The sequence below is a fragment of the Uranotaenia lowii genome, chromosome 2 (assembly GCF_029784155.1).
Source record: "Uranotaenia lowii strain MFRU-FL chromosome 2, ASM2978415v1, whole genome shotgun sequence".
Lineage (NCBI taxonomy): Eukaryota > Metazoa > Arthropoda > Insecta > Diptera > Culicidae > Uranotaenia > Uranotaenia lowii.
The window spans coordinates 221,878,892-221,905,285 of record NC_073692.1 but is presented as its reverse complement, the minus strand read 5'-3'; the positions used below and the strand labels follow the sequence as shown (position 1 = coordinate 221,905,285).

The following is a 26,394-nucleotide window of genomic DNA, read 5'->3' as shown; positions in this document are numbered from 1 at the left end:
TTACTAAGTTCAAAAATCCTGTAAACTATTGTTATTAGTACTAACCTGATCACATAATATCATAATGAGAAATAGATAGAAAGTTTGTGTTTTAAGCAAAGTTCTAGCCTATTTTATTACAAATGCAAGCAAGATTTGACAAAATATGAGCTTCTGAAATATTTTGTATTAAGAAAAGAGAGAGTAGTTTTTGTTTAAGACATTAGCATCAGAAGGAGGAAACCTAGTTCTTAAATCTTCATAATTTAGCTGAAGATTCACAAAATAAAGTTTGTAGAAAATTGTAAACCTTTTAATAGCTTTATCAAAAAGTTATCTTGATATTAATAGGGAATTAAAAAATTAAGTCATTAATTCAAACGGTACTGCACTGTTCTCATCTTGCGCCTCTTAGAACCCATGCTTTTTTTCGCACGTTTGTCAACAATCATTTTCTTCTTTTCTATTACCATATCGGTTTTCATAACAACATAAAGAAATATCTAGAATCATAGCGAAAAGTGCGTTAATTTGCAGTTGATAACTCTCTTAGTGTATTTTGAGTTTCAACAGAAATGCGAAAATACGAAAATGAGACGTCCCCTTAACGTAACCTATTCAACGCTCAACAGAATTTGAAAAAAAACCACAAGGGACAAATTCTTTAACAATCATTATTGGTGTTGAATATTGTTGCAAAGGTTAATTAGAGGGATTTAAATCGGTAGCCTAGGCAAAGGCATTAAACATTATTTTTATTCTTCATACCAATAAATTTAAAAGTATACATTAAGGCGTTTCCTCAAATTTTAAACTTTCAACTCTGCTTCATCAACTATTTTCAATCCGTCTGTAGGACTTAAAATCTTGGAATTTCAAAACCTTTTTGCTGCCATATGGACGAATACTTTGCCGAGTTAAACTTCCTCACCCATCTCCGCCAGTTGGATTTTTCATTCACTTTCTACCAACCTACATCATTATTTCTAGAAGAACCTACTACCTATTACAAAAACCACTCAGTATCCAGCGTGTATCAGCTGATTGGAAGATACTCTCTGACCGGGAAGTAATCCGTTTTTTCCAACAACTTGATCAGCTCCAATAAAAACTTCTCCTTCTCTGGAGGGACGCATTACGAGGAAACAATTTTCCGCCTTTATCCCACGCCATTGAAGCGGTTTCCCTTCTTTTTTTCGTCTCACTTTTTGATCCTGTTGCTGGAGCTACAAGCTTTCACCGGTCGGCCGTCGCATTTTGTATCAGAGCAAACGTTCAACAACCCACTCGCTGCTCTTCAGTCAAGTGCCAACTTCCGTGCTGTGTGAATCCTCGTTCGGTTTCCCGTTTTACAGTAACAACTGAGGACGACGACATTCGCCCGTTGGCATCAGAAATGGAGGAAGTCGATAAAAAGTTGAAGAATTTTATAATTAATTCCTACGCAAGTGGTGTTGAGTTGAGCTGTTTGCCCTCGCTAGGAAAACTAGGACAGCGTTCTTTCGGTTCTTCCTCGTCCTCGGGAGGATCTTTTCTGGACTTCCGTTTCCTCAGCTTTCTCCAACGATGGCGACCAGATGGAATGCGAAAACATCAGCTCGTTCTCGTATTCCTAATTTGTGCGATCGGAAAACATTATCTCAACGAGCTGTTTGCTGATGAAGATGTAAATGAGTTTGTCGGGTGGCTGGTGCTGCCCGGTTTGAGTTACTACTTTACTAGAAAAGCATCTGTAAACTGTTGTCTTACGAAGAAACAGTGGCGGACGAAGTAAAGGCTTTCAACTCTGCTCAACTCTTAATTGGAAGTGAAACATATGGAATTGAACTTTATCGAAATTCGAGGAATGTTTTGAAAGAAATGGATTTGTGGTAATATTTCAAAGCGTTGAAAATGCACGGCTTATCCAAATAAAAGGTGGATTAGTGAATTATATCAAAACACTAAATTTCAATATTTCCCGAAGTGATTGTTCAATAGAAAATTTAACGGTAACATGCAACACTTTTAAACTTCAATGGCTTATAAAATACTTATATCCACAGATAATCTTACCGCTTATGCAACAAATGTTTTAAAGTGAACGGGACATCGAATTGATATAGTCAGAAGAATTATTGGCTTCTTTGGTTATTTCTTAGAACATACGATTTTCACCAGCTCTGTAAAAAAAAATAACTTAAAACATATTTAAATCTACATAAAAACGCAATGAAATTTATTGTTTTTGATAAATTTGAGATGCCTTTACTCATACAATAGCAATTGCAGTAATTTTTGGTTTTGGTCTGACTAGGGATGTACCGAATTTGGCCGGCCGAATATTCGGTAAATCTCCATAAAGCTTTCATAAGAAAAAGTATAAAGGTGTTGTATATATTTAGGGGTAAAAAATACTCCAAAATTTATACTATTAGTAATCATAAAAGCAAATATTTGGATGGATGAAGTTCAAAAATTGACAAGCGCGTGATGCAAAATAATCGAATTCCAGCATATGGAAACAAGAATTACAAGGTGTCCTTTTGATTTGCATTTTGTTGCATCTTACCCCAGACAGGTAGGGGAAACCTATACAAAACGCACCAGTGGGGTAAGATGGCCCATGCCATTCTTTCTCAAAATACACTAAGGCTGGAACAAATATCATTTTCTTCTTTTGTCACCCCCCCTTTCGAAATTTTCAAAAAACCCGAAGGGGGAAATAAATAAAGTTTGAGGTATTTTATCTAAATTTCGAAAAACAAATTCAAGTATCCGAAAGATTAAAAGATGAAAATACCAAATTTTGAAAGGTAAGAGTTATTTCACCTTTTGTATTCTAGATTTTATTGAATTTTTCGATAAAAAATTACTTGATTTGTAGGTTTTGTGCAATGATATAGTATGCAATATTGTTGCATACAAGATTTCGTGCAATTTATTCCAATTTATTTGTTTTTTGCATTATATTTTATTGTCCCCCCCCCCCCCCCTCGCGAGGTTCCAACTCCGAATGACAAAAGAAGGATTTGAAATTTGTTCCGGCCTAATTTTTGACTTCGAATGATGTGTTTCTTCACTTCTATTGTAGCAAACAAGCTTTGTCATCATTTATTAGATACAAAGTTCACAAAAACGACTTTAGTTCTTAGAAACAGAAGGATTAATTGAATCAACGTGAAACTTGTTATTTTTCATGGATTTATAGTAGGGTCACCATATCCCTTGACACCAAAAAGAGAACATTGAGATCATTTATCCAAAAAGTCAGGAAAAACGTTAAACAGTAGAACCCCGCTTATATTAACTCAAGTTTTCTGAGCTCCCGCGTTATCTCAGCCATCTGGTTGACGCAGGATCCATATATTTATCGAGATTTGCGCCCGGATGGTATGCAAAAAGATGTACAGTTGAACTCCGCTTATCCGAGATAGTCGGGGGAGAGGATCTTAGATAAGTGAAACCTCAAATTATACGAAATACATTGACAAACCCTATCCTGTTGCTCTGGTATTGCATATCATCTAGGCGCATATCTCGGTTCTCCCATGAACTTTATTATTCACATGGCAATTATAAATTTTCTTTGATAGTATTCTTGTACAATACCTAAATTTTGTGCATATTGATTACTGTTTGCGTATTTAAAGGCGCTTAATGGGCTCACTGTTTATAACGACAAAAAATGCATGTTTATTAAAACTAAATGTAAAAGTTATTTGTTGTAAGTTGTATATCTTTGGTAGATTTTGCATAAGATTTGGTAAAATTTCACTAGAAGAGTACGCCTATTTCTCGATCGAAAAAGAATACACGTACTCTTAAAAGAGTACGTATGGTATCCTTTTATAGTAAACCAAGTTTTATGGAAAACCAGCCTGCGCAGTCTGATGAATCTACAGCTCATCGTTTTTCCACTAGTATACACTTTCTGAAGACTATAAATATTTTGCTGTATCAAAATTGGGGTAGAATGCCCACAAGACCACGTGTTTTACGCTCGAATTTTGAATGCTGATAACTTTTTTAAAAAAAACCTAAATGCCAAACAAAATACCATTCTCTTTATTAGCTGACTCTCAAATTACGATAACAATGAATAATTATAACAAATTTCATCCTTGTTCGAGTTTAAAAGGCACGCATTCGACTCCAAAAAAAAATATGCCGTCATATTTGCCACGATATCAGTCAAGATATTGAATTTTGTTGTCTACCTGAAGGCGTTTTACCTGTAAGGATATAAAAAAGTATATTTTGAAAAGCGAAATTACCGGTAGCAATAATAAATGATTTTTTGCCAAAGAATGGTGAGTTTACGAAAAAATGATGAACATGTAACTAAACATTTGATGTTTCAATTATTACATTCCTTATAATCATTGTTCCGTTCCCCAGCACCCTTTCGGTATGGTGGGTTTTGTCCACTAGTTTAGACGTTCTACCCCGCGGTTTGTTTTCTGTTTGTTCGATTTTTTTTTTACAAAAATATAATCAAAACAGTGTTTTTAAGAACTTAATTAATCGTCTAGTTTTTGCACGGTTTTTTCAAAAAGTCATCCGGAATATTATAATTTTTCCTTTAAAGTGCAATAAAAATGTACATTTTGAGTGCAAAACACTTTTATTTCGTTTACATAGCTCCGAGACAGACCCGTTTTAATTCGTCCAGATTTAAGATGATCCATGCTTTAACGGTTTAACCATCTACTGCAGGGGTGAGCTACCTTTTGAAGCAACGGGCCAATTGCAACGGGCCAATTCTCATTTCAAATATTTCCGGCGGGCCTCACTCATGTAAACTATGCACTTGGAGTTAAGCATCACAAGCAGGGATTGAAATGCTCTTGCTCAAGCGGCTGAGCATCAATGCTCTTGAAGCTCGAGAGCGAAGAAAGCTGGAGCCAATTCTAGCCCAACAATAAATGCTCAAATTAAGCTCATACCTCTTCTGGCTCTAGGAGACAAGGTTTTGCATTTTGCTTTGAGTTTGTTAGCTCAAGGAGCCGAAATTTCTTGAGCTTGCTGGCTCAGCAAAATTGTAACACTTGAGCTTAGTGATGTGTATTGACTTTGCCATTGTGGTGCTGTGTGAGCCAACAGCGTTTTATTGTGCACCAGAAACTGTGAAAGTGCTTGTTGGGATTATTAACATGAATGTAAGAGATTTCTTGTTACTGGTAAAAGTTACCAGCTATAGTAACTATGAAATAGTAAACTTTCGAAATTTTCGGGAAAAACGCCAAATGAAAGGGCTTGTTGCGTGGATTATTAAAATCAATGTTAGAGAGTTCTAGTTACTAGTAAAAGTTACCAGCACTAGTAACTATGAAATAGTAAAATTTACAATTTTTCGGGTAAACGCGAAATTAAAGGGCTTTTTGGGAGGATTATTAAAATCAATGTTAGAAAGTTTTAGTAACTAGTTAAAGTTACCAGCACTAGTAACTATGAAATAGTAAAATTTACAATTTTTCGGGAAAAACGCCAAATTAAAGGGCTTTTTGCGTGGATTATTAAAATCAATGTTAGAGAGTTCTAGCTACTAGTAAAAGTTACCAGCACTAGTAACTATGAAATAGTAAAATTTACAATTTTTCGGGAAAAACGCCAAATGAAAGGGCTTTTTGCGAGGATTATGAAAATCAATGTTAGAGAGTTCTAGTTACTAGTAAAAGTTACCAGCACTAGTAACTATGAAATAGTAAAATTTACAATTTTTCGGGTAAACGCGAAATTAAAGGGCTTTTTGCGAGGATTATTAAAATCAATGTTAGAAAGTTTTAGTAACTAGTTAAAGTTACCAGCACTAGTAACTATGAAATAGTAAAATTTAAAAATTTTCGGGAAAAACGCCAAATTAAAGGGCTTTTTGCGTGGATTATTAAAATCAATGTTAGAGAGTTCTAGTTACTAGTAAAAGTTACCAGCACTAGTAACTATGAAATAGTAAAATTAACAATTTTTCGGGAAAAACGCCAAATTAAAGGGCTTTTTGCGTGGATTATTAAAATCAATGTTAGAGAGTTCTAGTTACTAGTAAAAGTTACCAGCACTAGTAACTATGAAATAGTAAAATTTACAATTTTTCGGGAAAAACGCCAAATGAAAGGGCTTTTTGCGAGGATTATGAAAATCAATGTAAGAGAGTTCTAGTTACTAGTAAAAGTTACCAGCACTAGTAACTATGAAATAGTAAAATTAACAATTTTTCGGGAAAAACGCCAAATTAAAGAACTTTTTGCGTGGATTATTAAAATCAATGTTAGAGAGTTCTAGTTACTAGTAAAAGTTACCAGCACTAGTAACTATGAAATAGTAAAATTAACAATTTTTCGGGAAAAACGCCAAATTAAAGGGCTTTTTGCGTGGATTATTAAAATCAATGTTAGAGAGTTCTAGTTACTAGTAAAAGTTACCAGCACTAGTAACTATGAAATAGTAAAATTTACAATTTTTCGGGAAAAACGCCAAATGAAAGGGCTTGTCGCGAGGATTATTAAAATCAATGTTAGAGAGTTCTAGTTACTAGTAAAAGTTACCAGCACTAGAAACTATGAAATAGTTAAATTTCGAAATTTTCGGGAAAAACGCCAAATGAAAGGGCTTGTCGCGAGGAATATAAAAATCAATGTTAAAGAGTTCTAGTAACTAGTAAAAGTTACCAGCACTAGTAACTATGAAATAGTAAAATTTCGAAATTTTCGGGAAAAACGCCAAATGATAGGGGTTGTTGCGTGGATTATTAAAATCAATGCATTTGGCGTTTTCCCGAAAATTTCAAAATTTTACTAATTCATAGTTACTAGTGCTGGTAACTTTTACTTGTAACTAGAACTCTCTAACATTGATTTTTAAAATCTTCGCGACAAGCCCTTTCATTTCGCGTTTTCTCGAAAAATTGTAAATTTTACCATTTCATAGTTACTAGTGCTGGTAACTTTTACTAGTAACTAGAACTCTCTAACATTGATTTTATTAATCCTCGCAAAAAGCCCTTTCATTTGACGTTTTTCCCGAAAAATTGTAAATTTTACTATTTCATAGTTACTAGTGCTGGTAACTTTTACTAGTTACTAGAACTCTCTAACATTGATTTTAATAATCCTCGCAACAAGCCCTTTCATTTGGCGTTTTTCCCGAAAAAATTGTAAATTTTACTATTTCATAGTTACTAGTGCTGGTAACTTTTACTAGTAACTAGAACTCTCTAACATTGATTTTAATAATCCACGCAAAAAGCCCTTTCATTTGGCGTTTTTCCCGAAAAATGGTAAATTTTACTATTTCATAGTTACTAGTGCTGGTAACTTTTACTAGTAACTAGAACTCTCTAACATTGATTTTTATAATCCTCGCAACAAGCCCTTTCATTTCGCGTTTTCCCGAAAAATTGTAAATTTTACTATTTCATAGTTACTAGTGCTGGTAACTTTTACTAGTAACTCGAACTCTCTAACATTGATTTTAATAATCCACGCAAAAAGCCCTTTAATTTGGCGTTTTTCCCGAAAAATTGTTAATTTTACTATTTCATAGTTACTAGTGCTGGTAACTTTTACTAGTTACTAGAACTCTCTAACATTGATTTTCATAATCCTCGCGACAAGCCCTTTCATTTGGAGTTTTTCCCGATAATTTCAAAGTTTTACTTTTTCATAGTTACTAGTGCTGGTAACTTTTACTAGTAACTAGAACTCTCTAACATTGATTTTTATAATCCTCACAACAAGCCCTTTCATTTGGCGTTTTTCGCGAAAACTTCGAAATTTTACTATTTCATAGTTACTAGTGCTGGTAACTTTTACTAGTTACTAGAACTCTCTAACATTGATTTTTATAATCCTTGCGACAAGCCCTTTCATTTCGCGTTTTCCCGAAAAATTGTAAATTTTACTATTTCATAGTTACTAGTGCTGGTAACTTTTACTAGTAACTAGAACTCTCTAACATTGATTTTTATAATCCTCGCAAAAAGCCCTTTCATTTGACGTTTTTCCCGAAAAATTGTAAATTTTACTATTTCATAGTTACTAGTGCTGGTAACTTTTACTAGTTACTAGAACTCTCTAACATTGATTTTAATAATCCTCGTGACAAGCCCTTTCATTTGGCGTTTTTCCCGAAAATTTCGAAATTTTACTATTTCATAGTTACTACTGCTGGTAACTTTTACTAGTTACTAGAACTCTCTAACATTGATTTTAATAATCCACGCAACAAGCCCTTTCATTTGGCGTTTTTCCCGAAAAATTGTAAATTTTACTATTTCATAGTTACTAGTGCTGGTAACTTTAACTAGTTACTAGAACTCTCTAACATTGATTTTAATAATCCTCTAATACTGGTAACTTTTACTAGTTTCTAAAACCGTCCAACATTGATTTTAAAAATCCATGCGACAAGCCCTTTTTTAGTTAATTCTCGAACAGCAGCAGTGAAAACAAGCTCAACAAATTTGAATCGGTTGAGCCAACAAGCTCAAGCTCCTCTGGAGGCATGAGCTAACGAGCTCACAAGCCAAAAAAAGAGCTAAGGTTTCTTCCAAATAAGAGCTTAGCAATACGAAGCTCCGGAGACAAAAACGATAGGAGCTTCGTCGATTGCTTTGTAACCGGAGCTATGGAAAAAATGAGCTATGAAGCTCGCTCAAATGAGACTAATTTTCAATCCCTGATCACAAGTAAAAATTTGAACCATTTTCCTGTAAAAAAACCCTTTTATGTTCGAACTGATGGTAGATACCTAAAGGTATAGGGGAAAACTGTACAGAACGCACAAGTTAAGCATAAATGCTATTTACAGCGCAAGCAATCATTGTAAAACCAAATTGAACGTTCAAGACGATTCAGGGATTTGATTTACGTCTTACTAGAAGGAAAAATTATGATAGAACCTCGATTTTGATTATATTTTTGTAAAAAACTTAACCAGGTAGAAAACATATCGTGGGGTAAAACGCTAAAACTAGGGGAAAAAACGAACCGTTTCGGTATGGTATGGTATGGTATGGTGGACAGAAATAGAATAATGATTACACGGAATATAATTATTGTAATGCCAAATGTTTCGTAACATGTTTATCTTATTTTTGTAAACAAGGCCTTCTTTGGCAAAAACTAATTTTCTATTGCTAAACTTATCGAAAATTTTGCTTTTTAAAATACGCTTTCTGATATGGCAACAGATAAAATACGCTTTCTGATATGGCGACAGATGATTTTTTTCGAATCGAATATTGATTCACCTTTAAAACTTGAACAAGGACGAAATTTGTTATAATTATGCATTCTTATCGTGGGAGTCAGCAAATACAATACAGACATTTCGTTTTGATATTTGGATTTTCTCAAAAGTTAACACCATTCAAAATTTGAGCGTAAAACACATAGTCTTGTTTGCATTTTGCCTCATTTTTGATATGATGGTTTTTAGTTAAAATTTGTGGTACATAAGTAAGTGAAATATGAAAAAATACTTATAGTCATTGAAAGTGCATACGATTGGAAAGAGTCAGCACATTTCAAGCCAACTTCGTCAAAGCTCCATAATTTTTCGATGAAATTTTCATTAAATTAGCAGGGCAGATAATCGTCAGAAACATTTAGGGTTGAATCACAGAATTTTAGGCAAAAATTCTGTTTTTTTCCGAAACTTTCATACTCACTCATATCCATAAGAAATCTTGAGTGGTTCACCCAGTTTTCATTATTCAGCCTTCCTCATTGCCGTCAATATTCAAGAACGAAAATATTTCACTTGTTATTAGTTTATTGGTTTTCTTCTTTTTTGTTCAACCTTTTCCGAATTTAATAGAGTAAAAATTTGTTTAAAAAATTACTTGCTGAGCATATTCACCATACAATTGTATCTTTGCTTGAAACGAAAAAAAAATGATCACACTAAACGGGCTGCGAAACGTCTGTGATCATCTGTAGCCTTCGGATTTTTTATTTGCTCTCCCAAACCACTTTCATGGATTTGGATTTACCATTTGGAAATAAATAATTCGAAAAAATGTAATCAGAACAACAAACAAAAACAAAAATTGAACGTTTTACCAATAAATCTCGCGTGAGTATCCCTACGTCGTATGAAACATCTTAAGCATTCACAAAAAACCTGCTGCAAAAGTTATCAAAACAACTTTAAAATCACATATAAAATATGTTGTCCAGGCTACAAATATTCTAAATGGAAAGAAGTTGCGACTAGTTTATGTCAGTTTTTGTATTTTTTCGTAATAAAACTATTTGTTTGCATTTTGTTCCATACGACATAATGAAAGCTTACGCGAGAAATAATTTTGCATGTATGCCTTTAAAAGAACCCATGATAAAAAACAATCCATCCTTGAAAAAAGAACTGTGGAATAAATTCAATTTGAGTAAAGCTTCGCGGGCCGCACAAACATGTTTCGCGCCTTGCTCATCACTGATCTACTGCATGAATTATGAATCAGTTGAGAAAAAAAATTGTCAATGGAAATAATTTTTTTAACCTCTAACTAAGAAATCTTCGCCAGAAAAACAAAATCATTTCCTCTAATAAAATAAGATAAATATAAGATCGTGTAAGGAGAAATTTTGTTTGTTTCTTTTAAATTTGAAGGTATTTTGTATAATTTCTGGCTATTTCCCTAAGAAAAACTAAATGTACTCATTTCGCCTTGGCTGGATATGGTAATCCTAGTTCCAAGCAACATACATTAGAATGAATTTGAGTATTGAAAAAAGCTTATGGTTTTTAAGATACCGATCAATATTTAGTTTTTTTTCAAAGGGGCAGTGAGCTCGAAAATTTAGCAAAAAAGAGCGGTGAGCAGAAAAAGTTTGAAAACCACTGCGTTAAAGTGTCTGTGAAAAAAGTAAACTCATCCATTTTCATCCAAAATCCATATAAACTGTGTTGTTTCATCGTGATATATTATTAAGGTATTAAATTGACATTTTTGACAAGATTAAAATCTAAACTTGCCAGAAACGTCGATTCAATGGTAAAATAAAATCCATGTATTTAAGAACCGAGCTATGCACCTGAATGATATGCAAAACCAAAGCAAAATGATAGGGTTTGTCGATGTATTTCGTTTTATCCGAGGTGGTTTCTCCCCCGATTACCTTGGGTAGGCGGGGTTCTACTGTAGATCCTTTTGCATCCATCCAGGCGCAAATCTCGATAAATATAAGGATCTTGTGTCAACCTGATGGCTGAGATAACGCATGTGCTCAGAAAACTAGATTTCGGATGCACGGAGTTCTTATGTTAATCGTTTCTCCTGACTTTTGGATAATTGATCCCAATGCACAGTGGTCCGAAAGGGCTAAAAGTGGAACTTTTTTCCTAGCGCCGCTGCTTTTCATCTAATCTCTTAAGTGTCTTCAGCACATATGCTTCTCCAAACATGCTTCATAACTTGAAAGTATCAAAAGTTAGTCAAAGTCCACTATAAAAAAAATGAAAATTCTAGCTTTTTAATTTCAATAGATGGAGCTTTACTTTATACTGCAAAGTTGTAGAATACGTAAAAATATGAAACCTTGTTGAATACATCAAAACTCTATCTCCTTTCAGAGCAGAGTTATAAAGGATTTCTTTTGAAAGTTATTTAAAAGTTAGTTTTTTAAATTTAACAATAGTTAGATGAGGATTTACATGAATAAGATGTTCTGAACATTTGTTGGGCATTCAAATCACACGTTTTGCACAAAATATCAACATTCTGTGACGTTAGTATAGCTCCATCTATTGAAATAAAAAAGTAAGAATTTTCAATTTGTTGGTAGTGGGCTTTGACTTTTGATACTTTCAAATTATGATGCATGTTTGAAGAAGCAAATGTTCTCAAGACACTTAAGACATAAGATGAAAGACAGAGGCGCTAGGAAAACAGTTCCACTTTTAGCCATTTCGAACCACTGTGCAATGTACTGGTGTCGCGAGATATGTTAACCCTAGTCTATAAGTCGGTTGTTTGAGGAGATACTAAGTTACACTTTTCGACAAAGTTGTTCATCAAAAAAAGAGACTTGGCAAATATGTAGGGGAGAATGAGGATACTTGATCCCTGGGGATACTTGATTCCTTAGCTATATCTCGAAACTGGAATGTCTTACAAAGATCAAATGTTCTAGAAAAATGTGCCAAAATGAGCAAAATAACAATGCTTGTAGTTTAAAAAACTTTAACAAAATAATTGTTTGAGTAATTGAACTTTGTTTGAAAAATTTCACAAATTGTAACTTGAAGATCTTTTTTCATCACTTTAAAATGTTCCTTACGTGGGAAAATTATGAAAAAAATATTTGTTCCAATGTATCAATCGTTCGAGCGTAAAATGAACTTCATAATGCCATATTTTCAAAGCAATGGAAAACTCCCAACTTTTTTCAGAAAAAGTTTTCTAAAATGTTGATTATGGGTACAATTGATCCCCTAGAGTTGGGTACAATTGATCCCCCTTCCAAACGACATATTCTTCTTCTGAATTGATCGTTATGATTGCTGATTACAAAACTAGTAATATTTATCCAAAAACTAATATTTATCAAACAATTGTCTGAACAAAAGAGCAAAAATAATTAATTTTCTCTTAATTATAAAATATAGCGCCTTTAAGTATGCATTGTTATTAGCGTTGAGACAAAGTTATAGAATTTTCTTCTAATGTCTGCTATAAATTGTGAAATGAGAACAAACATGACCCAAATAGTCAATTAACATTCTATCTTGGGTTTTTTTTTATTTTTATACAAGGATTAGGGTTTCCTGAATGGAAGATCAAGTCTCCTTCAATAGGGGATCAAGTCTCCCATAACTTCAGAAACATCGCATTTTTTTTACACCCACGAAAATGCTTCTAGTACATCAACGGGTTTAAGTATCGTTCTAATTTTTGGAGCATAGAAACTTGAAGTTACAAGCTGTCAGAAAATGTCAAAGACGGCGAGTTGCTAAATTTTTCCAAAAAGATATGGTGAAAATAAGAAAAGTGGATCAAGTATCCCCACTCTCCCCTATAGAACTTGGTTTTCTGATGTACACGGATGTGCAATATATGGATTGAATGATCTTGACGAGGCAACATAAAGTCACTTTAGGGCCAAAAAATCTACCATGCGAGAAAAAAATTATGAATTTACAGAAGTTTTTTTACACACAAAATCCGCACAAAGTCTTCTCTCAAAACCGTCTGCATGTCGACTCAGAACACTCAGATTCTTTTCGCAGCGTTTCTTTATCGGAATTGTTTATTTTTATAGATTCTTTGTCGTTTTTTACTTTCACACTAATTTTTCGTACGAACGATTTTTTTATCAAATTCAATGTTTAACAAGTTAAAAAAAATAATGATGAATTCTAAGCCATACATCAAGGTAGAACAATTATTTTCCTTGCTCAATCTGATCCAATTTTCCAATTTAGTTTGTGTAAATAATAGAAAAAAAAACCTTCAACCTACCAAAAAAAAAAAATTTAGGAGAACATAATAAAGTTTTTTTTACTACTCATAGCCGGATATGCTGAATATCAGATTAGGTTTCCCTGAAAATTTAACACAAATGTTTGCTGAAATTCAGCTGTTGAGGTCATCAGCCAATCATTCCGGAAGCCATCGTACGCCACTGTATTCTGAACGAAACCGTTTACGGCTAATGCTGCCTCGTGCTGAATATTAATGTTTCATTTCACATTTTCGCATACGTTTACCGATGAGCTATGCAGTGCATTGTCGGAATGCCCCAGCAGCTGCAAAAGGCTTTCCGCCCTCCGGAGTCAAGCTGCGAGTTCTGTAGCCATGTTGTGACTGACGCTGTACCCCGGCTGGCCAACGTGGACCCGGATGAGTTCGAGCGGAAGTTTGCCTACTCCGGTGGCCCAGTTATTGTGACTGATGCCACTGCCAATTGGACAGCGGTCGAGCGCTTCGACTATTGGTATTTCAAGGATGTTTACCAACGGTACGGCCGACGGCGGAAGGCGGCCAGATGTCAGTTCTTTCCTTACCGCACCGGATTTCGTAGCATCTGGGAGGCGTTGAGTTTGGACGAGGCCAGAGTGAATTATGCGGCCGGTACGGAACCGTGGTACTTTGGGTGGAGCAACTGCGATCCGGAAATTGTGAGAGAGCTTCGGCAACACTATGGACGGCCTTACTTCCTGCCCAAGGCGTCCGAGAACAATGCCGTGGATTGGGTGTTTATGGGCGGAACTGGTCTGGGAGCTCATATGCATGTAAGTGACGTTATTGATTGTTGTAAGCTGGGAATAGATCGGGTATGGACGAGCAGATGCTACTCAATTTAACACAACCAACAATAAATTATCGTATTTTTTTTAAAATGACCAATTTTATTATACACAACAAAAATTATTTAAATAAATCATCAAGCAACTCGCATTAATGATTTTGAATAATATTTCCATTTGTTCCTAGGTCGACAACGTCCGGCTTCCATCGTGGCAATCCCAGCTGAAGGGCTCCAAGGAATGGATTCTGGCACCTCCGCCGGAATGCTATTACAGCTGCAACTTTCTATCGGTTGTGGTCAAAACGGGAGAAACGAGTAAGTTAATATTGATATGATTTTGAACTTTCAAAAACATTATAAATTGCTTAGTCCCAAAGTTTAAATTAATTTTTTGATCAGAAGTATTTTTTTATACATTAGAATTGGGCCTGAGTTTAGTTTTTTTTTAAACCATCCATAACAATTGGAACAATTAACGAAGTAATTTGCCGCATCAACAGATCGTCGCCACAACAAGTACTTTGTAGCAAATTTATCAGTCCTTTCTTTTGGAAAATCTCCGGAACATTCAAGTGAAAATTGCCAACGAAAAACTCTTGTTCGAAGATCTACTGATTAGCATCCACTTCAATGTATTTTACGTCGCCCGAAGCATTTCAATGGCTCCAACCACTAACGTTACAAACTTTTAACGAGGAATTCATAAAATTATTTTGCTTATTGCATTGCGCTTGAAGTAAATATTCCATCGCATTTATTTCCTCAATGAAGCCGATATACTTAATTTTTACCCCAACGGCACCTCTTAGTTGGGTTTACGAGAACTTCTTAAAACGTTCTTCCACATGGGACAATAATGTCGTAACAGGTCCGATGCCATCTTTAAATCGAAAGTGGAGGTTTCCGGGATTTTTTGAAACCCTATAAATGTCTGAAAAATTTGATTGGTAGAAATGTCGGATGAAGAAAAAAAATGGTTTAATGATATTTTCTAGACTGAAATCCCTAGACAAAAAAGTTGGCGCATTTCTTTCTAATTCAGTTGAAATAAAAAAAATACAAATTGAAACTTTTAGGAAAGGTATAAATGGTGAGATATTCAGAAAAAAGACCGTTAAGGGTTCCGGCAACAAGATTCATGCATTTAGCCATGGTAACCAATGTGTGTCTTGGAAAAACAAATCGGCTTCAAAAGTATATCTGTTGGAAGTAAGTACTACAGAGCCATCTATAATGCTTTAAATTGTGAAAATATATTTTGGTTGATCTTTTGGACGAATTATTAACCTTATATTGCCATCCGGAAAACACTTCGGTATTGATTTTTGAATACGGCGAATGCGCCAACTGTTAACAAATCCAGATAATCATATTAACGTGTTGAACTCTCTATTTTACATCCGAAAATACGATCTTCTTTTTACTTTTTTCGATTTAGCATCGTAAAATTTATTTTTTTAAATAAGGCTAATAGAATTTTTTATGAGTATCCAATTAGGGTTGACCCTTTTGCCTTATGATACCAGGACCAAACGTCATTTTTATTTTGTTTTCTTTTCAAAAGGGTTTTTCCCCTCCCCAATTTCCTTGCGAACAAAAGGGCCAATAGTAATTTTGGGATCAAAAAAGGACATTCTACTTTTTTTTAAATCGGATTTGCAAAGCTAAATAACACAAATAGGGTAAGTGAGCCCTATTTTGGCATGGTCCTTTTCTTGTCATGCCAACATGTCTTTTCATGTTTTTCAGGTCCAAATTGAGCTAAAAAATTTTGAACATATTTTAATTGCGAAGAGAATAATTTGTTTCAAATCTGTGCATACCGATTTTTTTGATTTTTTGTACTTTAATGAAGAAGTTAATTTTTTTCGATCTGCATCCGAGGAAATTATGTTGGAAATCACCTTATGAAGATCAGATGAACTCACTCTTCTAGTGCAACTGTTAAATTCAAATGCGATTTCAAACGCGGACATTCATTTGAAAAATTTGCAATAAATACACATGCTTACAGTTGAACTCGGCAAAAAATAAAAAAATACTAGAAAGACTAAAGAGTGAATATTTATTTAGGTTTTGAATACAAATTTAAAACTAATTTTGTTCCTTTTCTTGGCATGCAACTTCAATCGAAATACACCACCAGTGTTGGAAGCGGGAAAAAATACATGTTCATTAAAGAGGTTTTTTTAGGCTGATGTTTTCCCTAAAACTTCATTTAAAACTACGCACAAATGTTTTCATACTAATTGGGTTGTATGATAAGACCTTTGCTATCAACTTAAGCTTCGAAATAAGTTGGAGAACATAGGTGATTCGACTAACTAAAAGTCATATCCGAGCATTGAAAATGCAAAAATCGTTATTTGGGAACCATGAATCGAAGGTACATTGGTATGCGTGCGAACAGCATTTGCATTGCAGTCTGCCGAGCAAAAGCCACGTGGTCTCCTACAGAACACAGTGGTTCGAAATATTAAAAAAAAAACCAAATTAAATTAAGTTTTTTTTATCTAAAAATTGTTAGATCGATGGCAATTTATGACTTTAGTATATAAAATACATAATTAATTGAGTTTTGGAATCGTTTTCTATTGCTTTTGAACCATATACCTACTCAGATTTAATTTTTTGGATTTTTGTTCTAATTTTTTTTCATGGAAACAGAAGTTGAAAGTTCAGGAAAATATCGTTTGCTTTCCAATTATTCCTTAAAATAATTGATGTGAGTCGAATTAAAAAAAAAGTTTCAGCAAGGTTTATATTCTAACATCTATTTGGCGTGTCAAACTACTGCGCAACGCCCCGGGCATTCGAGATGGCTCTTACTAGAAGCTCATAATCTCAGCTAACAAATTCAAAAGGGCAAAATTTTAAAATACCATTCAAGGATTTTTTCAATTTCTTACTTTATGAAACCAAACTCCACAATATGAAGACAGTTGTTTGGTAGTGAAAATAACCCTATGTGTCGCAATCACATTGCGGAATTTCTGGACTTCCGACTTTTTGAAATGAAAGCTTATTTTGTGCTTCCCTTTCAACCAAATTTCATCAATGTTTTCAAATGCCTTTTTGTTGTATGCGTGGCGCCCGGTGTTCCATCGTCGCATAGAACTTTACGCTCAGCTGACGTCATTCTGTCAGTGGCCTTATATTCAGAATAGCCAAGGATTCTGTTAACTGTCAATTGAGCATTGTTGATAAAGATCTATTGCACGTTGCTGGTGACCAAGAATCGGATCATCGAAACGGCAAACAATTGGTACGGCGGCCAAGTAATTGGAGCACCGCAGTGAATAATTTGCATGCATTTTACTCACATTAATGAAAGTTCCATAGAGAAAACATATTTTTGTTGAACTCTAAGCAAGTTAGCAAGTAAATTCTTCAAAGGATGTTATATGGTGCACTCAACAGGAAGGTAGGAATGTCGAAAAAAAAGGGTAAACCATGCCTTAGGGGCCAAGGTCGGGTACATTTACCCTATCAGTGAATTGGTGATAGTAATCTACTGAAATTGTGCTAATGTGCTTATTGAAACAACTTTAATTTTCAGTTTTCAAGCCGAAATTTGCCTGAAATTTGCTATTAAGGTGAGGTGCATTTTAGCGAATCAACCAAATGAGCAATCAAGAGGGCCAAACATCCAATTTATTCTTTTCTTACGTTACAATCTCGGACAACCTATATTCAACTATCGCGGAATGAAATTACGCTTATTTTAAAGAAGTTTTGGTACTAAGTTAGGATAGTGATAAGATACAGCGAAATAGGCAATAGATTATATTTTCTGAATCTTCGAATGCGTTTTTCTCAAAACAGAGGTCTTGGCGTATTGGCCCTTTTCAAAAATCGATACCGACCGTATCAAATGGCATACTCATTTTTGTTTTCGTAAATATTATATTAATCCTTTATTCACTACACTCAGCTTTTCTTATTGTACTCTGTCCGAGAAGAAAATCATCTACTGAATGCTCAATTGGGAATCTATTCGCTCATAAAAACAAGCATGTTAAAATTGATACCAACAGTGCGTATACGAACAATGGTTGCTTTGATAATTTTGTATATTATTTGACGTTGACGTTGTTGAATACTCAAACTAAATATCGACCCCATGGAGGGTGTACAATAGACGAGTCGATTTGGGATCATTTTGAAATTTCTCAAACTCTGGGGTCTAAAAAGCTTTGTTTTGAATAAATTTGAACTTTAAAGTTTGTATGGAAAAATTGAATATTTTGTACTGAAAAATCAACATAATTTTTGTTTCGTCTGTGGAATCGAGCCAGATGATTGTTTTTGTGCCAATTTATAAATTTTCTCAAGGAAATTTTTCGCTGCATAACTTTGTCGAAGACCGTAACTTCGTATCTTATAATGAGAAAAAGTTATTAGCTGTTTAACAGGAGTATATCTTTTCGCACTGTAACTTGTCGATAATTCTTTCTATACGCTCAGTGCTGCTCCCTTCTGAGAAGAGGGATCATAACAGGCGACTAAAATAGCTTGTACACTAGACTGAGTCGATTTGGGGTTATTTTGGAATTTCTCAAACCCTGGGGTCGTTTACATGAATAAATTTAAACTTTTAGGTTTGTATGGGAAAATTGAATATTTTGTTCTGAAAAATCAACATCATTTTTGTTTCGTCTGAATTTTTTGTTTCGTCTGAATTTTCCGCTGAACAACTTTGTCGAAGACCGTAACTTCGTATTCTATCAAAAAAAAAAGTTATTAGCTGTTTAACAGGGGTATGCCTTTTTGCATTGATTAAAAATAAATTCAATTGACATCTCTGCAGGGTGCCTAGCGAGGTATTGCGTGACTTCTTTCCATGCAACACTTTGCGAGGCTCAAGCAGTGATGTCAATTGAATTTACTGTTAATCATTGCAAAAAGGCATACCCCTGTTAAGCAGCTAATAACTTCTTTTTTCTTTTTTTTGATAGAATAAGAAGTTACGGTCTTCGACAAAGTTGTTCAGCGGAAAATTTCCTTTAGGAATTTTATAAATTGACACAAAAACCATCAGCTGGCTTGGTTCCACAGACGAAACAAAAATAATGTTGATTTTTCTGAACAAAATATTCAATTTTCCAATACAAACCTTAAAGTTTAAATTTACTCATGTAAACGACCCCAGGGTTTGAGAAATTCCAAAATAACCCCAAATCGACTCAGTCTAGTGTACAAGCTATTTTAGTCGCCTGTTATGATCCCTCTTCTCAGAAGGGAGCAGCACTGAGCGTATAGAAAGAATTATCGACAAGTTACATGGGTGTGGTTTAGGGGAAAACAGGAAAAATGAGCCACTTGTAGTAAAAATAACAATTGGAGTATAGCAATCGATTCAGCAGATATTTTCACATAAATAAGTATGGTTTACATGAATTTTTTGTAGCACGGTCGATTGCTACAATCGGAATTTCAACTAAAAATCCCAAATGATGATCGTTCGAGAAATATTTTTACACAGTTGGTGTTGGTATTCGTCTATTTTCTCGTATCTCACGTTCAAAATATCACATCTCTCATTTTAAGTCTCACCTTCTCACTTCGCACCTTCTCACGTTTCATCTTCTTACATGCCACCTTTTCACGTGCCATCTTATTACATCTCACTTCATATTTCATCACATCTCACGTCTGAGTCCACCATATCACGTCTCATTTTCGTAGGTCTTAAGTCTCACGTCTCACTTATTTTGTATCACTTCTTATTTCTTGAATCTATCATCCCAGAAAATGGGTAGACTACCACGACTCACGACTCACATTCACCATTTCACACCTTAACTTCTCAAGACTCTCTTTTTCATGTTTCGCTTTCTCATGTCGCAGGTCTCACGTGCTTTGAACACATAATATTCTCTCGAATATTGTGGAAAAAGGAAAAAAATATAACTTCTGAGAATTTCGAACACATTTTCTTCTTATAATTTGTGTCATAGATCAAAATAGTTTGACATTTTCTCAGACTTCTTAATTTATTTCTATATTTCTTAAATAATAGTTTTTTATATAAATTTTTAGATTTCTTTATCAACTCTGATTCATAAAAATAAGTTTTTTTTTTGTATAAGAAGTAGGCGATGCCTTGATGACAGCGCACGCGTTTTTTCATTGTCCGCGGAAATTTGTTTATGTATCGCTATAAATAATGAAAAATATTTAAAAATCTCATTCAAAACCTTTCAACACATAGTTTGAAGGTGTTTAGTACCCAAATTATTTTGATATTAAGTTGTAGGACATTCAAATGTGATTAAATCAGTGGTGAATTGTGAATTTAATTTCACTTATTGGTTGTTGTTTGTTCAAAGTGCCTTGTGTTTATCATGTAAATAACTGTAATAGCAGAAGAAAAAGTATTTAATTGAAGGAAAACTTTCTGAGTTGACGAAAATTGAAGAGCCAAATTTTCATTAATGGAAGTAACTTGTCATAGAAAATAAAATGGTTTTGCATGAGTGACCACTCGATAGCGGTAATATTGATACTTTCGGAAGATAAAAATTTATATTGTAGCATGATTAAGACCCGGTATCTCAGCTGAAATATCTCCGAAGGCTGCAGATTTGTTGACCGTACGTGCATAATGTAATCGGTATATAATTAAAGTTGTCGGCAATTTTGAAACAAATGCCTTTTGCTATTTGCCTCACGGGCTGGCCAGTAATCAACTCAAGAGCAAACTGATTATGGAAAGCAATGATTGCTGTGATTGGCAAGAGAAAAATCTGGAACTACAGAATACACCTTACACCACAAAATTCAGACAAGTTCTCGGTAAAGATTGATTTTTTTCTTATTTAGTGAAAACAGAAAACTTAAAAGGTTTGTTGAAGATACTTTTCCTAAAATAGTTTCATTTTATTTTATAAATTTTCTCATTTTTACCACGAAATCTTTTGGAAGAGTAAATTTCACTTCGTTTCTTATTATGTTTTTTTCTGTTCTTTGTACTTTTCCTTTAAAAGAGCGAAAAAGGGCACTGTTTCGCCAATGACTAGAGATCCGAATTTTGAAGAAACATATAAAATTTAAACTAATGTAATAGATTTTTTTTGTTTATATGTTAAGCCGCAGGCTGGTTCGCCTCTGTAATGGAACAATTATTTTAGAAGAAAACCCTAAATATCCTCGTTCCGGATTTCTGTGCTGAAAAACCTCATTTCCACCCTGAAGGATGACCTCGCCTGGAAAACATCAAGGAGCAGAATAAATTCTAGCTTATGTGCTGCCAACGATTATATTTTAAAAATTTCATAAACATGGAACGTATGGTACTGTTGTCCACGTTTCTTCTCCCCTGGTTCCATTTGTCTCTGCGTCAAATGGTGCACAGTGGGGCCGGCCGAGTAAAGATGAGAAGTAAATGAACTTTTACTACTCACCGGGATGCAGACATGTTCTGGCTGTGTATGTATCATAAGCATAAGAATAGGCATTAATTACAGATTTTTTTTGTATAAAATACAAACTTTTTTCGATTACCTTGAGTAAATTTCATTTGAAGTCATATATAGTTGTTTAAAAATAATACTCAGGTATTCATGTTATTCATGCCTTTCACCTAGCAATCATTCAATCGTGGCGTAGAGGACCTTGACATCTTCTAAGCCAACGGTCATCAAGTGATCGAATCCCGGTTACGGCATAAATAGTACACTTTCTGTGGGTTGGTGGTTTAGGCATTTGTAGGATGCTAGCCATCATATTATCGAAAGATGTACGATTAGAGTTAAATAAAATCTCTTCGAGGAAACAAGTTTCATTGAGATGCGGTATGTGTTCGCGTTCGTTTTGAAAAATAACGATATCCGTTTTAAGTGTTAAAACGGTTTTCAGACGGTACATATCCCCCGTGTAATTTGTGTTAGGTACTAAATTGTGACTTTTTTCTTTTATAATCTCGAGACCCTTCCACCATAATATTTTTTTCTTGTTTTTATATGACTTCCCACTCTCCCATATGCTTGCGTAGTTAAATAATGGCCTCAAAATCCCTCTTAGCTTAAGATCTCGCTTTATATTGAATAAATAAATCATATACAGAGAGGACATGTGGAATTTGCTCATTGATTTTTTTCTTCTTCCAGTCGTTCTGGACACCAATCGATGGTACCATAAAACGAACGTCCTCTCCGGAGAACTGAGCATCACCGTAGGAGCAGAATACGACTGAGCGAGAAAAGTGACTCACCTCGAGATGATCGTTGTTGCCGGTGGAAACTCCACGATATCTTCTCTTATCTCCAGATCGTTGTAGAAGCTGACCACATGCGGTTCGTTGTTCCGAAACACACAGGACCCGTTGGCCGACGGAATGCGGTGGTAAAGCGGATCGTCGTCCTCTGTTTAAAAGATTTAGTTTTATTAAATTTTGACTCCCTCTAAAAAAGATGGTTTTTATTTTAACCTACCACAAACAATCGAACGTCCAATCCATTGACCATCTTCGCAAATAATTTTCCAGGTTGTTTGTTCACCCGTGATACTGGCAATGCAATCGAAGGCTATCTCTGTCCCGGAGGGGAAACCTTCTTCACTCTCGTCGATTTGTTCACCATTTTTGTAAACCAACGATCCGTGGATTTTTCCCGGTGGACCACAGTCTCGGCCATCGTTTTCATCTTCAGCCGACGTAACGTTGCTTCCGTCCAGTACGATAATTGAACTACTATCATCATCTCGAGATTTGCGGGATGCGATGTACCCACAATTGATGGTTTCAGGAGTCAAGGATCCAAGGGCGCAATCTAATTGGGAAAAATTAGTCAACCTCAAAAGTCGATTAACAAAATACTTAGGATCTTACCCATTTGAACCGGCGCCATGTTTCCCATGCCACTTTCACATTGAATCATGACGGAACTGCCATGGGCAATGGTGAGACCTGCTCGATAACCACCCTGATACATGGCGTGCATGATCGGTGGTAGCACGCAGGGAGCTGGAAGACATTCGGGAAGGGTACTCACGGCCCATTCCCCGTTCCAGCAGCGTAGACTCGAAGGACCCTGAGTATTGTATCCCTGATCACACTGGAATGAAATCAAGGCTCCGTTCTCGATCGTCTCCATTGGGGTTAGCGAACCGGAGCTCGGTTTCATGGCCTCTATCGTAGTCATATCGATCGGAGCCGAGTAGTACTTACCGTGCTCGGTTGAAGGAACGAAACACGGTTCTGTCGGGGATCGAGTACTGGGATTGAGTCGCATGTCTTGCACATGAGTGAAGGTGTCGTACTTACTCATGCTGCAGGTTGGCCTAATCGGCTTCCAGCGACCTCTAACGCACTTGGATGTGGCATTGGTGCTTACCATGTTCGATGTGTATCCTTTTGCACAATTGACCTTGATGATGGTACCCGGGCCGAATGTTTCATTTGGGTCTTTTCCAGGTCTGATGATTTCAAGCATAGCGTAAGATTCATTGGCGATGGGTTCACAAGGTCCCTTGAACTTCACCTTCTTCGCCGGATCAGTTGGGTCTCCTATCAAGTCGGTTTGATTCACAACAGCCCCGGTGTTCTTCCGATTGTTCTTTTGAGCTCGCCGAGCCTCTTCAGCAGACGACACTAGTACTTCTCGGGTATCGCGCTTTCGTCGAATAATTTGCGAATGAAGTTGTTCCATCAGCAGTGCTGACGAAGGTTTCTTTGTTGTATGATCGTATCGATATTGACTGTAGCGTCGATTGAGCTCTTCTGAGCGTCCTTGTATTTTGGGATTAAGCTCCGATGCAAACTGCCAGCTCGTTTGATACCTTCCCGTCAACGGAGGTGGGAAATAATTTGAATAGATGTCATTCTCCGGTATGTAGTTTGTATTGTTGGGATAATCATAAGAATCATACTTGTACGTTGATTCTTCTTTGATATCTGGTATCGCTATCGGAGGTGGGTTCTTGGATTTAGACCGTGATTTGCTACCTTTCGATTTCTTCGGTTCTTTTGTAGTGAAATCATCTTCGAACTCGTTCGCTCCAATACGGGCTTTATGCACAACACGGTTACGAGACAATGAATCCGGATCTGGCGAGAACCACCTTCCGTCTTGCACATGAATGTTGTCATCAATAGGATACAGTTTGTTGTACCCCAAAAGATGTTGAACGTAGTTCCTGTACTTAGCTTTTATTCTTTCGAAATATTTTTTGTAAGCTTTCTCAACATCTGAAAGCTCTCGACGTTCTCGTATTAGAACAGACTGAAAAGCATTCCGGAGGAATGCATGGCGACTGTTCTCTATGCTTCGTTTCGCTCGAAATCTTTGGAAGTCGTCAAAATTATAGTGCCGTTTATGCGGCAGCTGACCTCGATACATTGGAATGCTTCGCTTCGCCCGTTGACCTTCCGGGATCGGATACATTCGTTCGTACTCGTCGTGTTCTTCAAGCTTCCTTTTCAAATACCGGTAGTGCTGTCTCAAGTGGTTTGATCGATGGAATCGTAGACGCAAATCGATTGATCGTCGACGCCTGTTCCACCGTATTCTCGGATGCTGCCCCGGTATACACTCCGGTAACTCCCGGGGACTCCATTTACCACCAATGCAAGTAGCACCGGGTGGTCCCACGTCAATAACATATCCCTTATCGCATTCGTACATAATCTGTTTGTTGTTGATCACTTTTCTGACATACGGTCGATAATCGTAAAGTCCCATATTTCCTACCAGCAGAACCTTGCCATTCGGAATATATCCAGGGAAAGCGCAGTATACTTCCTGACAGAGTGGTGTTTCCCCGGTCCAGTTTCCGAAGGAACAGATCAGAACGTAGTCGTTTGGGTTCGATAGCTCCTTTCCACTGGGTGTTGTCAAATTGAACCCATCCTTACACTTGAATCTCGCGCGCATTCCATGTTCCGTTTTCGGTGCCAACACCATTCCAAACTTGGGAGGTTTTGGCATAGTTTTACACCTAGCAGGAGCGCATCTAGGTATCACACTCCAAGTTCCATTGTTGCAGGTTGGTGGTGAGAGTGACGAGTAGGGAAACTCATAATGCTCATCACAGATCACTTCCAGTACTGTTCCATGCTTCACCTTAGAGCTACTGCCACTAGTCGGAACGACCGTTGTCGAGTTCACATCCACATCAAATTCGATCGGTATAACCTGCCCTTGTGATATGGATGGGACAACACAGGGAGCCAAACACTGCGGCAACGGATACCTCCATCGGCCATCGATTTGACACACCGAAGATGTATTACCGACGAGCAGCATTTCCGGATGGCATCGGAAGATTAAACTAGCCCCGAGTCCGGTGCCACTTTCGATGTTCTCCAACCACCCGTTGTACAACGTTCCCGGATGACCACAGTTTATTTCTGTTGGGTAGAAAAGATACCGTGGGATACACCTTCAACCCAAAAAACTTGTTGAATCTTACCTTTACAAGCAGGCAGCGAGCCGGTCCAACGTTTATCCGCTCCACAACGTCTCGAACTTTCACCAACTAAGGTATAGCCGTACCGGCATTCGTAGCTTACGACCGAATTGTAAGAGGTACTGGTATAGATGGCTTTACCATTGCGAGGGTTCTCCGGCGAAGGGCACTGGACCGATGTTACCACTGGAAAACAAATTGTGCTCAAAAAACCTCAAAACATCAAACTCAACGTACTACCGATTCTGCATATAATTTCCTGAGCATGGAGAAGTACTGTATTCCTTATTAATTGTTGCATAATGTTTGTATTCATATGCAGATTGTTTTTGAAAAAAATACTGAAAACCTCTAGTGAATCAACAGAAGTAAAACTTACCCAACGTACTCTAGATAACCATCTTCATGGTGTATCTTCTGACTACACTAACCTGCGATGCAGAGAATATGGTGTCGAATGTTTAAAGATAAAAACTAGATGGTTTTTCAGACAATTTCAAGCGCTACATCAGTTTATCTAAAAAAAAAACTTTAGGTGCAATTTTCCACGCAAACGCATATCCAAGTTCAGAATTTGTGATATCTTTTGAATAAAATAAAACGAGAAGAAGATTGCAAAATGGACAACAGAGAAAGCACATCCTACAAATGAACGTCCTTGCTATTTAGTAAGCGTTCCCAAAAATTGAAAGGAACAAGGAACGCAAGATCCTTCAAATCGAATGATTTGGATCTAATCGCCACCGCCAATCGCTAATACTCGCCACTGAAA

General features: G+C 36.0%; 2 protein-coding genes across 3 annotated transcripts in view; one reads left to right on the top strand and one right to left on the bottom strand.

Moving 5' to 3' along the window:
* LOC129748269 (protein lev-9) overlaps positions 1-26,394 on the bottom strand; it is a 122,152-nt gene that overhangs the window by 48,315 nt on the left and 47,443 nt on the right. The window contains exons 6-10 of one of the 2 annotated variants that reach the window (XM_055742809.1): positions 25,626-25,808; positions 23,479-25,563; positions 23,044-23,412; positions 22,649-22,984; positions 22,429-22,579 (exon numbers count right to left, since the gene is read on the bottom strand). In XM_055742809.1, the coding sequence (XP_055598784.1) occupies positions 22,429-22,579; positions 22,649-22,984; positions 23,044-23,412; positions 23,479-25,563; positions 25,626-25,808 (3,124 nt within the window). Of the gene's footprint in view, positions 1-22,428; positions 22,580-22,648; positions 22,985-23,043; positions 25,564-25,625; positions 25,809-26,394 lie in introns of both variants that reach the window. The other variant, XM_055742808.1, reaches the window with a different exon arrangement.
* On the top strand, positions 1,295-22,612 carry LOC129748270 (bifunctional arginine demethylase and lysyl-hydroxylase psr-1). The gene is made up of 4 exons (XM_055742812.1): positions 1,295-1,645; positions 13,687-14,196; positions 14,399-14,528; positions 22,325-22,612. The coding sequence occupies exons 1-4, from the start codon at positions 1,376-1,378 to the stop codon at positions 22,408-22,410; spliced, it is 996 nt and encodes a 331-aa protein (XP_055598787.1). The 5' UTR covers positions 1,295-1,375; the 3' UTR covers positions 22,411-22,612.